We start from the raw sequence: 15278 nt of genomic DNA on the forward strand, positions 1-15278 counted from the left end.
ATATCTTGTGTAGACTGCCGGTGTTTACAATATCTTCTGTATACTGCTGGCGTTTACAATATCTTGTGTATACTGCCAGCATTCACAATATCTTGTGTATACTGCCAGCGTTTACAATGTCTTCTGTATACTGCCAACATTCACAATATCTTGTGGATACTGCTGGCGTTCATGATATCTTGTGTATACTGCCAGTGTTCACAATATCTTCTGTATACTGCCAGCGTTTACAATATCTTCTGTATACTGCCAGCGTTCACAATATCTTCTGTATACTGCCAGTGTTTACAATATCTTCTGTATACTGCCAGCATTTACAATATCTTCTGTATACTGCCAGTGTTTACAATATTTTGTGTATACTGCGGGCGTTCACAATATCTTGTGTATACTGCCAGCGTTCACAATATCTTGTGTAGACTGCCAGCATTCACAATATCTTGTGTAGACTGCTGACATTCATAATATCTTGTGTAGACTGCCGGCGTTCACAATATCTTGTGTAGACTGCCGGCATTCACAATATCTTGTGTAGACTGCCGGCATTCACAATATCTTGTGTAGACTGCTGACATTCACAATATCTTGTGTAGACTGCTGACATTCACAATATCTTGTGTAGACTGCTAACATTCACAATATCTTGTGTAGACTGCCGGCGTTCACAATATCTTGTGTAGACTGCTGGCGTTCACAATATCTTGTGTAGACTGCTGACATTCACAATATCTTGTGTAGACTGCTAACATTCACAATATCTTGTGTAGACTGCCGGCGTTCACATTATCTTGTGTAGACTGCCGGCGTTCACAATATCTTGTGTAAACTGCCTGCATTCACAATATCTTGTGTAGACTGCCGGCGTTCACAATATCTTGTGTAGACTGCCGACGTTCACAATATGTTGTGTAGACTGCTGGCGTTCACAATATCTTGTGTAGACTGCCGGCGTTCACAATATCTTGTGTAGACTGCCGACGTTCACAATATCTGTATTTTATAGGTATATTGGTATCTATTTTATAGGTATATCCAGTCTGTATTTTAAAAGTATCTTGTATGTATTGTATAGGTGTACTCTGTCTGTATTTTAATATCTTGTATGTATTGTATAGGTGTACTCTGTCTGTATTTTAATATCTTGTATGTATTGTATAGGTGTACTCTGTCTGTATTTTAATATCTTGTATGTATTGTATAGGTGTATTCTGTCTGTATTTTAATATCTTGTATGTATTGTATAGGTGTATTCTGTCTGTATTTTATAGGTATATCCTGAACACAATTGTTCATTATCCCCATGACAAGAAAGTGGTTGACTTAAAGTTCCGTCCCCATGGTGATGACCTTGATGTGGTCCCCACTGTAGTGACATCTGGTGGTGATGGCAAGTTCAAAACATGGACTTGTGTGGATGATTCTGATATTTACAGTGAGTGTTGGATAGGGTAGATTAGCATTGAAAAACTTTTATTTTGAAGACATCACTTTTCAGTGAGCTATTGATTTGAACCTATTTTATTGTATATATGTGTTCAATATACAAAAGGAAACAAGTTCTCACAACTTCCGAGGTCCTTTCTTGATGTTGCTATCTAGTGCAATAGTGGGCTATAATAGTGGGCTATTGTGACACTTGTACAAGAGTGGGCTATTGTGACACTCTTACATGGAAAACTCTTGCTCCATTTTGATTCTGCCTGTTAGAGGTCAAATTCAAACTTCAGGAGAAAGAATTATAATATGAAACATACATGTACATAACACAGATTCTCTGATAATGCTTACTGAAGTACGATCATCTTATAAAAGGGAAGAATACGAAGTGGATATGTCACAACGTGGGTTACTACAAAGATCGGCCGGCGGGCCCGGTGTCATTCTCAGAGGACGGATCCCTTCTGGCCGTGGGATTTTCCTCGACAGTGACGATTTGGGACACGGAAAATAATGTACTCCGGCATTGCTTCAACACTCACTCAGACGACAACCGAGATATCAAGTAAGTGTTTATTGCAGTTTCTCTGAGTTTTCTAGTCCACGATATGCAGAACTGTAAAACATAATTATTCAGGACGACGTATTTCGTGATAAGCATAATTTTTTACTATGTCTATACTTATAACCTTAGTGTATGTAAAATTTGGGGCAGTCAGAGCTGATGCACCATTTCACATAATCTTGATTTATCATCTAACCACTAGGCTACTGTAACTGGTACCATTATAAAACTTTAAATCTTTTAAAAGTGGATAAAAGGAGTAAGCATTATGACCTGTTGGCTTGTGGACAAGTGTTTCAATTTTGTGGTAACTGTAGAAGAAGTAAAGGATTCATAGCCATCCCCTCCCCCAGTTTATAGGGGAGGGGCCATCAGACATTTACCATCTTCATCTCTTCCCCCACAGTGTATAGGGGGATAGGCCATCAGCAGACATTTACCACCTTTATCCCCCAGTTAATAGGGGGAGGGGCCAAAAGTAGAAATTTACCATCTTCACCCCCCTGACAGATTATGGGGGAGGAGCCATCACCAGACATTTACCGTCTTCATCTCCTCCCCAACAGTTTATAGGGGAGGGGCCATCAGCAGACGTTTACCACCTTTATCTCCCAGTTAATAGGGGGAGGGGCCAAAAGCAGACATTTACCATCTTCGTGCTGATATTGCCAACAAATATGCAAATTCTAATTCTGTAAATCAAAATTGAGATAACTTTATTTATGCATAGTTTTGCAGTAATGGTCTTTCATGAAAATATAGTTTCCAAGAAAAAACTCTTAAATTTACAATACTTAATCAATGAATAACAATTTGTGAAAGGTTTGTCTTGTGAAAAATTACATCATGGTAGCCTCACAAAAATAAGGCCTGGTGAAATAAAAGAGATTTATGGTATTATGTTAGCATATTAAGCTATAATTAGGTATCACTGAATCAAGAAAATATAGTATAGAATAAAACTTCATATATTTCATGCATTTTAATACCACGTGTTTAGGAGTAACTTTATTTTTAATTAGATGTACAGCGTGTACATATTTAAGTGTATGCTGAGTTAAATTGGGATTTTTTTCCAGATTCTGTGAATTCGGCCATCAGTCCTGTTGTCATCTCTTGGTCAGTGTGTCCGATGATTTATTGTGTGTTTGGAACCTCCTTACCTGTGCAGGTAGATCTTGTGACTTGTTAACAGTGGTTCTGTTGTTAGAATATTATTGTTTAAAAATACAGTAGTCTAGATAAAAAAAAAACCTAGCATTTGTTGGAAAAAGATTGCAATATGGTTTTAAATCTAGCATACACATGTAGATAACAGCTGGGGTATTCATTGAGAGCTCTTTTAGCTGACTTGCTGCAATCTGCTTTTGTTTGTTCATCATTTGTTAATATTTGAACATATTCAGCCTTCTTAATTTCTATAGGGCTAATTTTGTATAGTTCCTACACTGTAAGGAGGAAGGCCAAACAAAAATTGTGAATTTTTCATCTCTAGTCCGCTTAGGATGGAGGCATCCTTCAGAGCTGAAACTTGAAAGTGATACGCAGTCTTTAAAAAATATTCTCTACTCTGGCACATCTAGGTTGGTTCATAAGTAAAAATGCATCATTCAGTTAAATTCTTCTAGACTCCTGAACATAAAGTAAACAAACAAACTGTGTACTGATAATGAGAGAAATAGTCTCTAGTGGACTTGTTAGTACTGATAATGAGAGATAGTCTCTAGTGGACTTGTTAGTACTGATAATGAGAGAAATTATTCTCTAGTGGACTTGTTAGTACTAATAATGAGAGAAATAGTCACTAGTAGACTTGTTAGTACTGATGATGAGAGAAATAGCCTGGTTTGAATCCTGTGGGAATCCGGGTTAGAATAGTTCCTCAGTACCCCTTGCTTGTCGTAAGAGGTGACTAAATGGGACAGTCCTTCGGATGAGACCGCAAAAACCGAGGTCCCGTGTCACAGCAGGTGTGGTATGATAAAGATCCCTCCCTGCTCAATGGCCATGAGTGCTGAGCAGAGGTTTAAATTTTGCAGGCCTTCACCTGCAATGGTGACATATCCATGCGAGTGAAAGATTCTTGAGAGGGATGTTAAACAATATACAACTTGAGAGGGATGTTTAACAATATACAACTTGAGAGGGATATTAAACAATATACAACCAACCAAGACAGTAAATGACGAGTTTCAGTTCAGTTACTGTTGGATGTGGCCTGCCTCAAGCAAAAAACAAAGCGCAGACTCCTTGGCATGTTTTTAACGTTGGAACATAAAATTAATATAACTTTATGTACTTTGGAAATGTGTGATATGTCCTTTAAAAATAAACAGTGAATGTAATAATTGCTGAATAATTATATTTCTACCTGTGTGTTACAGTTGTATGGAGTGTGCAAGTTGATGTTAGTGTTTTGGCCACAGATCCTTTGTCACCCTATATGGCAGTCATTGACAGTGAACAGAAATGTGAGTATGCAGCAAATGTGTGAACACTGAGAGAAACTTTGTGAATTCTAATACATGTATATACAGTTGAACTTCCATATTAAAGGAATATGTCGAAATAAGCTGAAAGTCCCAACTATATTTTCTGTATTTTAACCTCAGTATCTCAAAATTTAAGATATATGAGTTTTTTGTGAGCTCCATCCAGTTTCAGATAATGTGGTTTGTCTAAGTATGACTGTACAGTTCAAGTTGTGACCATTGTACCACTGTGCTCAAATCAAGACTATTAATAGAACATCGATTAATTGAATGAATAAAAATCTAGGCTTTCTCAAATCTTTATGTTTCACATATCTGATTCCATAAAATGGCTGAAATAATGCGAAAAGAGCGTAAAAATCAACCAATTTTCATGTCTTTTTATATTGACAAAACATTATAGCAACTTTATGTTTTAGGACAATTAAACAGACAGAACATTGCAACTTTGTGTATTATATTGACAGATCATAGCAACTTTGTGTATTATATTGACAGATCATAGCAACTTTCTGTTTTATATTGACAGAACATAGCAACTTTCTGTTTTAATTAGGACAATTAAACTGTCACAGAGAGCAGACAGAAAAATAGGAAGGAAATAAACATCAAGACTTAACAAGTCTAACAAAAATCATGAATCAAGTTATTTTGAAAAAAGATATTTTACAATGGTCTCATTAGCTGTGTTGTTTTGTGGTATGTATTTTGTTCCGAATTCCATTTCAGTGTATGTCTTTAAGCCCTCCAGTTCAGACATTGTCTATTCCAAACCTTTAATATCCAAGTCGCCTGTCACGTGTGCAATATTCATACCTCAAACAAAAGGTTCCACAAAAGGGAAACAACTAGAATGGCAGACCTCATCACAGCTCTATTTCTTTAATGAAGAGCAAGAACTTCAAACTGTGGTTAATGAAGAGGAGGAAGAGAAACGGAGCAGCCTAGACCCGGTAAGTGTGTTTACAGTGCTAGCTGTATACATAATAGCGCTGTAGACATAAAAAACAAGAAGGAAATTTAAATCATGCATTGTCCTTTTTATGAACGATATTTGTCTTTTTTGGTCACCTGAGTCACTCAGATGATCTATTGCTATTGGTCTGTGTCGACCTCTTGATAATCCAATTCTTTCAAATTTGATATGAAGAATCTTTTAAGTCAAGGGTTCGACATAAATTTCAGGACTCACCCCTTGGGTCTTTGAGACACGTTAAAAGTTTCCAAAAATTGACCAATTGTAAAAAATCTTCTCTACAACCAATACAGGGGTGTGATTTTTCCTCTTTTCAGAGGAAATCCTCTGATTTGCTCAATTTTCAAAAAAATGAAACACTCTGGATCTAAAGTGGCAGAAAATGATATTTTTCCAGGTAGGGTGAGGTGTTTTCCTCCCTTTTGGACCAGTTTTCCTCTGATTTGTGAGGAATTCAGTCACATCCCTGCCAATATCATGTATTATTTTAAGAAAATCTAAATGAATATAGTGATGTAGAGCAGACTAGCCTCAGCCATTAAACTGTAAAATCCAACACCAGTTATTTCCATACTTATACTATTTAAAAAAAACAATCGTGTCTATCCCCACAAATATTTTGGATGTAGTCATTCCAGTTTGTTTAAAAAATAATTGTTTAAATAGGTTTGAAAATTGAATTACATTTAGTGAGAACTATAGGCTTTCATAATATACCCGGATTACTTTTCAATACTCAAGAGCTACTTTTAGGTCTAGAAAAATTATGCATTTTCATTTTATATTTATTATTTGTGTTTATGATGCATGAAGGCAGAGTACATACCTAGAATCAGATATTATACGAAATACAAAAATCAACAGGGTTCGATTCGACTGGCTACATCAACAAACGAAATCATTTGAAGTTGGGAGTTTTCGGGTTGGGGCTTTAATGGACATTTTAAGCTGTATATATGACACAAGTATAGTGTTTCCAATGTTAGGATTTTTTTGATATCGAATTTTTGAGATGTAGAGGCAAGAATACAACAATAGATGGCCTCAACCGTGCACATTTTTTCTGCGCCGTAAATTGAAGGTTTTTAGAAGGGATGGATCTGTAGCTTTCTGGCCTGTCCAAATATTTTTCCAGAGAGCTACAGATCTGCAGCTAGTAGTATTGGCACTACCAAATTTATTCATTGCTAAAAATACAAATTTCTATTTTCTTACCAAATTATGAGATACAGATGGAAGTGCGATGTAAGGAAAACATCCTAGATATTCCAAACCAAATGTATATAAGAACACTTCCCAAAATAAATCAGCCTCAGAATATGGTTCATTGTTTCAATTGTTTAATGTCCCACTGGAGAATTTTTCACTTAAATGGAGGTGTCAACATTGCTGGTGAAGGGCTGGAAAACTTAAGCCTATGCTCGGTGCTACGGCGTTTGAGCATTTATCGTGCCACACCTTCTGTGACAGTGGGCCTCTGTTTTTGCAATCTCATCGGAAGGACTGCCCCATTAAGTCACCTTTTACAACAAGTGAGGGGTACTGAGGACCTAATCTAACCCAGATCCCCATGGAATACTCAGAAAATGACCCAATTTTAATTATTTACTTGATTTTGTTACAGTATGGCTGTTGTAATAATAGGTAATGAGGGCATGAAGCACACCAGATTTTCAAAAGTCTTTTAATAGAATCAGTAGATTATATTCAGAACTGTCAAAGTTATTTTCTGGACATGTCAGGAAAGCTTCGTAATTCTTTTTGTACTTTACAGTTGTGTAAATTATGTAATTGATTATGCTAATGATAATCATATAAAATTTGAATTGGTTATAGAAATATCCGATTTTCTTTTTGGGATACACTACAGATTTGATTCTGATATTTACATGTTTTATGGTTGTTTATATTTGCTAATTTTTTCGATGAATAAAGCTAGCCTGCTTAAAGTTGTAGGTACCCTTAACCCATTCAGAGTTGTTTTGGGTACACTTAACCCATTCAGAGTTGTTTTGGGTACACTTAACCCATTCAGAGTTGTTTTGGGTACACTTAACCCATTCAGAGTTATTTTGGGTACACTTAACCCATTCAGAGTTGTTTTGGGTACACTTAACCCATTTAGAGTTGTTTTGGGTACACTTAACCCATTCAGAGTTGTTTTGGGTACATTGAACCCATTCAGAGTTGTTTTGGGTACACTTAACCCATTTAGAGTTGTTTTGGGTACACTTTATTCATTTAGAGTTGGTTTGGGTACACTTAACCCATTTAGAGTTGTTTTGGGTACACTTAACCCATTCAGAGTTGTTTTGGGTATATTTAACCCATTCAGAGTTGTTTTGGGTACACTTTATTCATTTAGAGTTGTTTTGGGTACACTTAACCCATTCAGAGTTGTTTTGGGTACACTTAACCCATTCAGAGTTGTTTTGGGTACATTTAACCCATTCAGAGTTGTTTTGGGTACACTTAACCCATTCAGAGTTGTTTTGGGTACACTTAACCCATTTAGAGTTGTTTTGGGTACACTTTATTCATTTAGAGTTGTTTTGGGTACACTTAACCCATTCAGAGTTGTTTTGGGTATATTTAACCCATTTAGAGTTGTTTTGGGTACACTTAACCCATTCAGAGTTGTTTTGGGTACACTTAACCCATTCAGAGTTGTTTTGGGTACACTTTATTCATTTAAAGTTGTTTTAGGTTCACTTAACCCATTCAGAGTTGTTTTGGGTACACTTAACCCATTTAGAGTTGTTTTGGGTACACTTTATTCATTTAGAGTTGTTTTAGGTTCACTTAACCCATTCAGAGTTGTTTTGGGTATATTTAACCCATTCAGAGTTGTTTTGGGTACACTTTATTCATTTAGAGTTGTTTTGGGTACACTTAACCCATTCAGAGTTGTTTTGGGTATACTTAACCCATTCAGAGTTGTTTTGGGTACACTTTATTCATTTAGAGTTGTTTTGGGTTCACTTAACCCATTCAGATTTGTTTTGGGTACACTTAACCCATTTAGAGTTGTTTTGGGTACACTTAACCCATTTGAGTTGTATTGGGTTAAGTGAATCCCTTTTAGGTTTTTTTTAGGTCACCTGAATTCATTCAGGTGACCTATTGCTATCTGTTTTTGTCCGTCGTCGTGCGACGTGCGTCGTGCGTTAACATTTGAACATTTTCAGCTTCTTCTCTGAAACCCCTGAACCAATTTCAACCAATTTTGGCATATAGCATCTGTGGGTGGAGGGGAACAAAAATTGTGAAATTCGTGGTCCCTGCCCCCCTGGGACCTGAGGGGTGGGGCAAAAACCATCAAAATGAGTGTAATTTTAAAAAATCTTCTTCTTTACTCCTGGACATCAAGAAGCCAAACTGTGGGCATAATTATAATGAGCGTTGAGCCCTCCACCAAAATTGTGAAATTCATGGCCCCTGGGGCAGGGGTTCTTGTGTTAGGGTGGGGCTCTATTGGTCATATAGTGAAAGTGTAGAAATTCTTTGAAAATCTTCTCTGTCTCTGGGTATTAAGTAGACAAACTAATAGCATGGTAATGATGAGCAAGGATGCCTCTTTATACCCCCTGCAACAAATTGTGGGGGGGTATACTGGAATCGGGTTGTCCGTGTGTCTGTCCGTCTGTCTGTAGACGCAATGGTTTCCAGGCTCTAAAGCATTATCCTTTCCACCTACCGTCACCATATCATATATATGGACTACCTATGGGATGAAGATGTTCCCTATCGATTTTGGGGTCCAAAGGTCAAGCACACTGGACATCGAAGTAGCAATATGGTTTCCGGGCTCTAAAGTGTTATCCTTTCCACCTACAGTCACCATATCATATATATGGACTACCCATGGGATGAAGATGATCCCTATCGATTTTGGGGTCAAAAGGTCAAAGGTCACGTGCACTGGACATTGAAGTAGCAATATGGTTTCCGGGCTCTAAAGCGTTATCCTTTCCACCTACAGTCACCATATCATACATATGGACTACCCATGGGATGAAGATGTTCCCTATCGATTTTGGGGTCAAAAGGTCAAAGGTCATGCGCACTGGACATCGAAGTAGCAACATTCAGAAAAGAGGTAGTTTATACCTATTACCAACATGCTTTGGGAGATTGGGGTAAGCGGGGGGTATTCTTAGTGAGCATTGCTCACAGTACCTCTTGTTAAAAATTGTGAAATTCATGGCCCCTGGATCAGGGGTTCTGGTGCTAGGGTGGGGCTCTATAAGTCATATAGTGAAAATGCATTATTTCTTTGAAAATTTTCTTCTCTGTCCTTGGGTATTAAGTAGACAAACCAATAGCATGGTTATGATGAGCAAGGATGCCTCTTTCAAAATTGTGAAATTCATGGCCCCTGGGTCAGGGGTTCTGGTATTAGGGTGGGGCCCTATTGATCATATAGTGAAAAAAAAAAATGCATTTTATTTCTTTGAAAATCTTCTCCTCTGCTGCTGGGTATTAAGTAGACAAACTAATAGTATGATAATGATGATCAAGGATGCTTCTTTCAAAACTGAAATTTATGGCCCCTGGGTCAGGGGTTCTGGTGCAAAGGTGGGGCTGACCACATAGCTATTCAATGTTTCTTCCATCCAAAAGTAAAATTCTTATATTTAAACACAAACCTAATTCAAACATTGGAAGGTTCTTACATGATACTCAGGTGACCTATAAGGCCCCTGGGCCTCTTGTTTAATGATGCTAACCCCTTTAAGAGTTGTGGGTTAAACCTTTTTAGAGTTCTTATGGTTTAAGTTAACCTGTTTAAAGTTGTTGTGAGTTAAGCTAACCTTCTTAGAGTTGTTGTGGCTCAAGTTAACTTGTTCAGTTTTGTTGTGGGTGAAGTTTACCTCTTTTAAAGATGTTGGTTAAGCTAACCCACATAGAGTTCTTGTAGGTTAAGTTAACCTGCTGAGAGTTGTTGTGGGTTAAGTTAACCTGCTGAGAGTTGTTTTAGTTTAAGTTAACCTGCTGAGAGTTGTTATGGATAAAGTCATCCTGCTAAGAGTTATTGTGGGTTAAGTTAACCTGCTGAGAGTTGTTTTGGGTTAAGTTAACCTGCTGAGAGTTGTTGTGGGTTAAGTTAACCTGCTGAGAGTTGTTGTGGATTAAGTTAACCTGCTGAGAGTTGTTGTGGGTTAAGTTAACCTGCTGAGAGTTGTTGTGGGTTAAGTTAACCTGCTGAGAGTTGTTGTGGGTTAAGTTAAGTTGCTGAGAGTTGTTGTGGGTTAAGTTAACCTGCTGAGAGTTGTTGTGGGTTAAGTTAAGTTGCTGAGAGTTGTTGTGGGTTAAGTTAACCTGCTGAGAGTTGTTGTGGGTTAAGTTAACCTGCTGAGAGTTGTTATGGATTAAGTTAACCTGCTGAGAGTTGTTGTGGGTTAGTTAACCTGCTGAGAGTTGTTGTGGGTTAAGTTAACCAGCTGAGAGTTGTTGTGGGTTAAGTTAAGTTGCTGAGAGTTGTTGTGGGCTAAGTTAACCTGCTGACAGTTGTGGGCTAAGTTAACCTGTTTACTGGGCACTTAGAAAAATAATGACGAAGCAGGCAGTATGAACTGTTAGGAGGCTCTGATTAATTCCAGTCCTGTTTGGAAGACTCTGTTGTACTTGTGTTAGGTATTAAAGATCATGTCATGATTCATGCATGTTTTCCCCATTTATTGGTCGCAATTGCAGGATAGACACATTACAGTAGGTAACAATGTCAAATTAATCAAAAATGACACAACAATGTTTGCAGGGTGTATTTAACTAGGACAGCAGCAGAATGATTGTTCACTCAATTGTTACAGGGATAAAACAAGTAGAAACCTTATGTATGTTAGGGGCGTGTGAATCCACAAAGTATGCTGATTATGCAGCTTGTATGTGTATTTTTGATTGGCCTTCCTGCATGTAAAATTTAGGTTGTTGATTGTACATCTATTTATCACATTCCAGAGAGCCATTCAGGAGAACTTGCCCTCCACGCCATTCAGTGTGTTCCTTGGGGGTGAGAGGAAGTCTGTACAGGATACAGGCAGTCAGGTGGCGAGACTCGCACCCTCTATCATCACCAAGCAGGTCAGTAAATATCTACAGACATATGTAATAGTCAACACACCCTCTATCATCACCAAACAGGTCAGTAAATATCTACAGACACATGTAATAGTCAACACACCCTCTATCATCACCTAGCAGGTCAGTAAATATCTACAGGCATGTGTAATAGTCAACACAGCCTCTATCATCACCAAGCAGGTCAGTCTACAGACATATGTAATAGTCAACACACCCTCTATCATCACCAAGCAGGTCAGTCTACAGACATATGTAATAGTCAACACACCCTCTATCATCACCTAGCAGGTCAGTAAATATCTACAGGCATGTGTAATAGTCAACACAGCCTCTATCATCACCAAGCAGGTCAGTAAATATCTACAGATATATGTAATAGTCAACACAGCCTCTATCATCACCAAGCAGGTCAGTAAATACCTACAGATATATGTAATAGTCAACACAGCCTCTATCATCACCAAGCAGGTCAGTCTACAGACATATGTAATAGTCAACACACCCTCTATCATCACCAAGCAGGTCAGTAAATATCTACAGACACATGTAATAGTCAACACACCCTCTATCATCACCAAGCAGGTCAGTAAATATCTACAGACACATGTAATAGTCAACACACCCTCTATCATCACCAAGCAGGTCAGTAAATATCTACAGACACATGTAATAGTCAACACACCCTCTATCATCACCAAGCAGGTCAGTAAATATCTACAGACATATGTAATAGTCAACACACCCTCTATCATCACCAAGCAGGTCAGTCTACAGACATATGTAATAGTCAACACACCCTCTATCATCACCAAGCAGGTCAGTAAATATCTACAGACATATGTAATAGTCAACACACCCTCTATCATCACCAAGCAGGTCAGTCTACAGACACATGTAATAGTCAACACACCCTCTATCATCACCAAGCAGGTCAGTAAATATCTACAGACACATGTAATAGTCAACACACCCTCTATCATCACCAAACAGGTCAGTAAATATCTACAGACACATGTAATAGTCAACACACCCTCTATCATCACCTAGCAGGTCAGTAAATATCGACAGACATATGTAATAGTCAACACACCCTCTATCATCACCTAGCAGGTCAGTAAATATCGACAGACATATGTAATAGTCAACACACCCTCTATCATCACCTAGCAGGTCAGTAAATATCGACAGACATATGTAATAGTCAACACACCCTCTATCATCACCAAGCAGGTCAGTAAATATCGACAGACATGTGTAATAGTCAACACACCCTCTATCATCATCAAGCAGGTCAGTAAATATCGACAGACATATGTAATAGTCAACACACCCTCTATCTTCACCTAGTAGGTCAGTAAATATCTACAGACATATGTAATAGTCAACACACCCTCTATCTTCACCTAGTAGGTCAGTAAATATCTACAGACACATGTAATAGTCAACACACCTTCTATCATCACCTAGCAGGTCAGTCTACAGACACATGTAATAGTCAACACACCTTCTATCATCACCTAGCAGGTCAGTCTACAGACACATGTAATAGTCAACACACCTTCTATCATCACCAAGCAGGTCAGTAAATATCTACAGACATATGTAATAGTCAACACACCCTCTATCATCACCAAGCAGGTCAGTCTACAGACACATGTAATAGTCAACACACCTTCTATCATCACCTAGCAGGTCAGTAAATATCTACAGACATATGTAATAGTCAACACACCCTCTATCACCACCAAGCAGGTCAGTAAATATCTACAGACATATGTAATAGTCAACACAGCCTCTATCTTCACCTAGCAGGTCAGTAAATATCTACAGACACATGTAATAGTCAACACAGCCTCTATCTTCACCTAGCAGGTCAGTCTACAGACATATATAATAGTCAACACACCCTCTATCTTCACCTAGCAGGTCAGTAAATATCTACAGACACATGTAATAGTCAACACAGCCTCTATCTTCACCTAGCAGGTCAGTCTACAGACATATGTAATAGTCAACACACCCTCTATCTTCACCTAGTAGGTCAGTAAATATCTACAGACACATGTAATAGTCAACACAGCCTCTATCTTCACCTAGCAGGTCAGTCTACAGACATATGTAATAGTCAACACACCCTCTATCTTCACCTGGTAGGTCAGTAAATATCTACAGACACATGTAATAGTCAACACAGCCTCTATCTTCACCTAGCAGGTCAGTCTACAGACATATGTAATAGTCAACACACCCTCTATCTTCACCTAGTAGGTCAGTAAATATCTACAGACACATGTAATAGTCAACACAGCCTCTATCTTCACCTAGCAGGTCAGTCTACAGACATATGTAATAGTCAACACACCCTCTATCTTCACCTGGTAGGTCAGTAAATATCTACAGACACATGTAATAGTCAACACAGCCTCTATCTTCACCTAGCAGGTCAGTCTACAGACACATGTAATAGTCAACACACCCTCTATCTTCACCTAGTAGGTCAGTAAATATCTACAGACATGTCTACTGTAATTGTGAGACAGTGTTTGCCATTTTCTTTTAATTCTGTACATATTGATCTGTACAAGATGTAAAACTACTTGTACCTATGAAATTGACACAGTAAATGTCAAAAGACACTATTGATACTTTGATGAAAATGTATTTTTGTTGGATTGTTCATTCTAACTGAATTTCTTTTTAAAACAAAAGATTTTGGAGTCAGCACCACATGCCCAGCCACCAGTTACCTCCCTTTGTTTGCCGTTCTTACAGTCTTTGATTCTTGGAAAACAAACCGAAAGGTACCAGCTACCTTGTTTGATAGAAAAGTTTTTTGAAAAGATATATTATTAATTTTCTGTCTTCTGATGCTCCATATACATACTTAATTGGAAAATAGGAAGTATTTGAATTTCCTATCTAAGTTGTTTACCCCTTTTTTTTTCAGAGAAGAAAATGAGGAGGAGGATGAGGATGAAATCGAGGTGAAATCTCAAAATTCTGATTCGGATATGGAAGTAGAACAATCTCTTAAATCATTGAAAATTGATTCCCAGAATGCAATGCAGAAAGACAGTTTTGATTGGTTGAGTAATTTACATGTTACTGAGACTAATGATGTGTTGAACAGCTTGGCTTTAAGCACAAAGGACTGGATCTCAGAAATAAAAACGTGATTGTTTTATAGTTTTTGTCCTCTATTGCTTGGAATAAAGTATCAAAAGTAGGCATTAGTGTTAAGAGAATAATATGGAGTGGTACAAAATCAGGTGTAGTGAGAAGTATGCATATGTGCAAGTGTCTGTACAGAGCTGAAATAAATGCTGGTGAAGTCATCTAAGTGAATGGATCAAGGGATTTTGATTTGAATATCTCGATGATTCATTTAGGGAGTGAAATTCTATATCTATGGTATATAGATGTCTATGCTTATAAATTAACAGATTTTGCCAATAATCTTCAAAACACTTGCTCCAGAGTTACTGCTTGCACCTTTAATATTGTTCCATGAGTGAGGTGAAGCTATATTAGAATCTTAATTGATTTAGTAAATGTCGTAAAATTAAATAAAAACCTACTTTCGTTTTCGATAAACTACATTGAAATTATTATAGTAAAAATGAGAGTACGAGGGTTATTTATTAAACAATATTTACATTTGCCAATGCACTTCCTTATATGACAGTACTAATAAAATCTATGTTCAATTTCGTGTAACATGAAT

The 15278-nt window shown here is 37.6% G+C and overlaps 1 protein-coding gene across 1 annotated transcript in view; it reads left to right on the forward strand.

Moving 5' to 3' along the window:
- The window catches only part of LOC125665360 (WD repeat-containing protein 75-like), a 34641-nt gene extending 19901 nt beyond the window's left edge, over positions 1–14740 (forward strand). The window contains exons 12-19 of the mRNA XM_056150979.1: positions 1269–1432; positions 1813–2002; positions 3082–3173; positions 4387–4473; positions 5224–5447; positions 11432–11554; positions 14264–14355; positions 14502–14740. Coding sequence (XP_056006954.1) covers positions 1269–1432; positions 1813–2002; positions 3082–3173; positions 4387–4473; positions 5224–5447; positions 11432–11554; positions 14264–14355; positions 14502–14730 — 1201 coding nt within the window. The 3' untranslated portion in view covers positions 14731–14740. The remainder of the gene's footprint in view (positions 1–1268; positions 1433–1812; positions 2003–3081; positions 3174–4386; positions 4474–5223; positions 5448–11431; positions 11555–14263; positions 14356–14501) is intronic.
- Positions 14741–15278: the final 538 nt, after the last annotated feature.

This window comes from Ostrea edulis, chromosome 10 (assembly GCF_947568905.1).
Source record: "Ostrea edulis chromosome 10, xbOstEdul1.1, whole genome shotgun sequence".
In the NCBI taxonomy this organism is placed as follows: domain Eukaryota; kingdom Metazoa; phylum Mollusca; class Bivalvia; order Ostreida; family Ostreidae; genus Ostrea; species Ostrea edulis.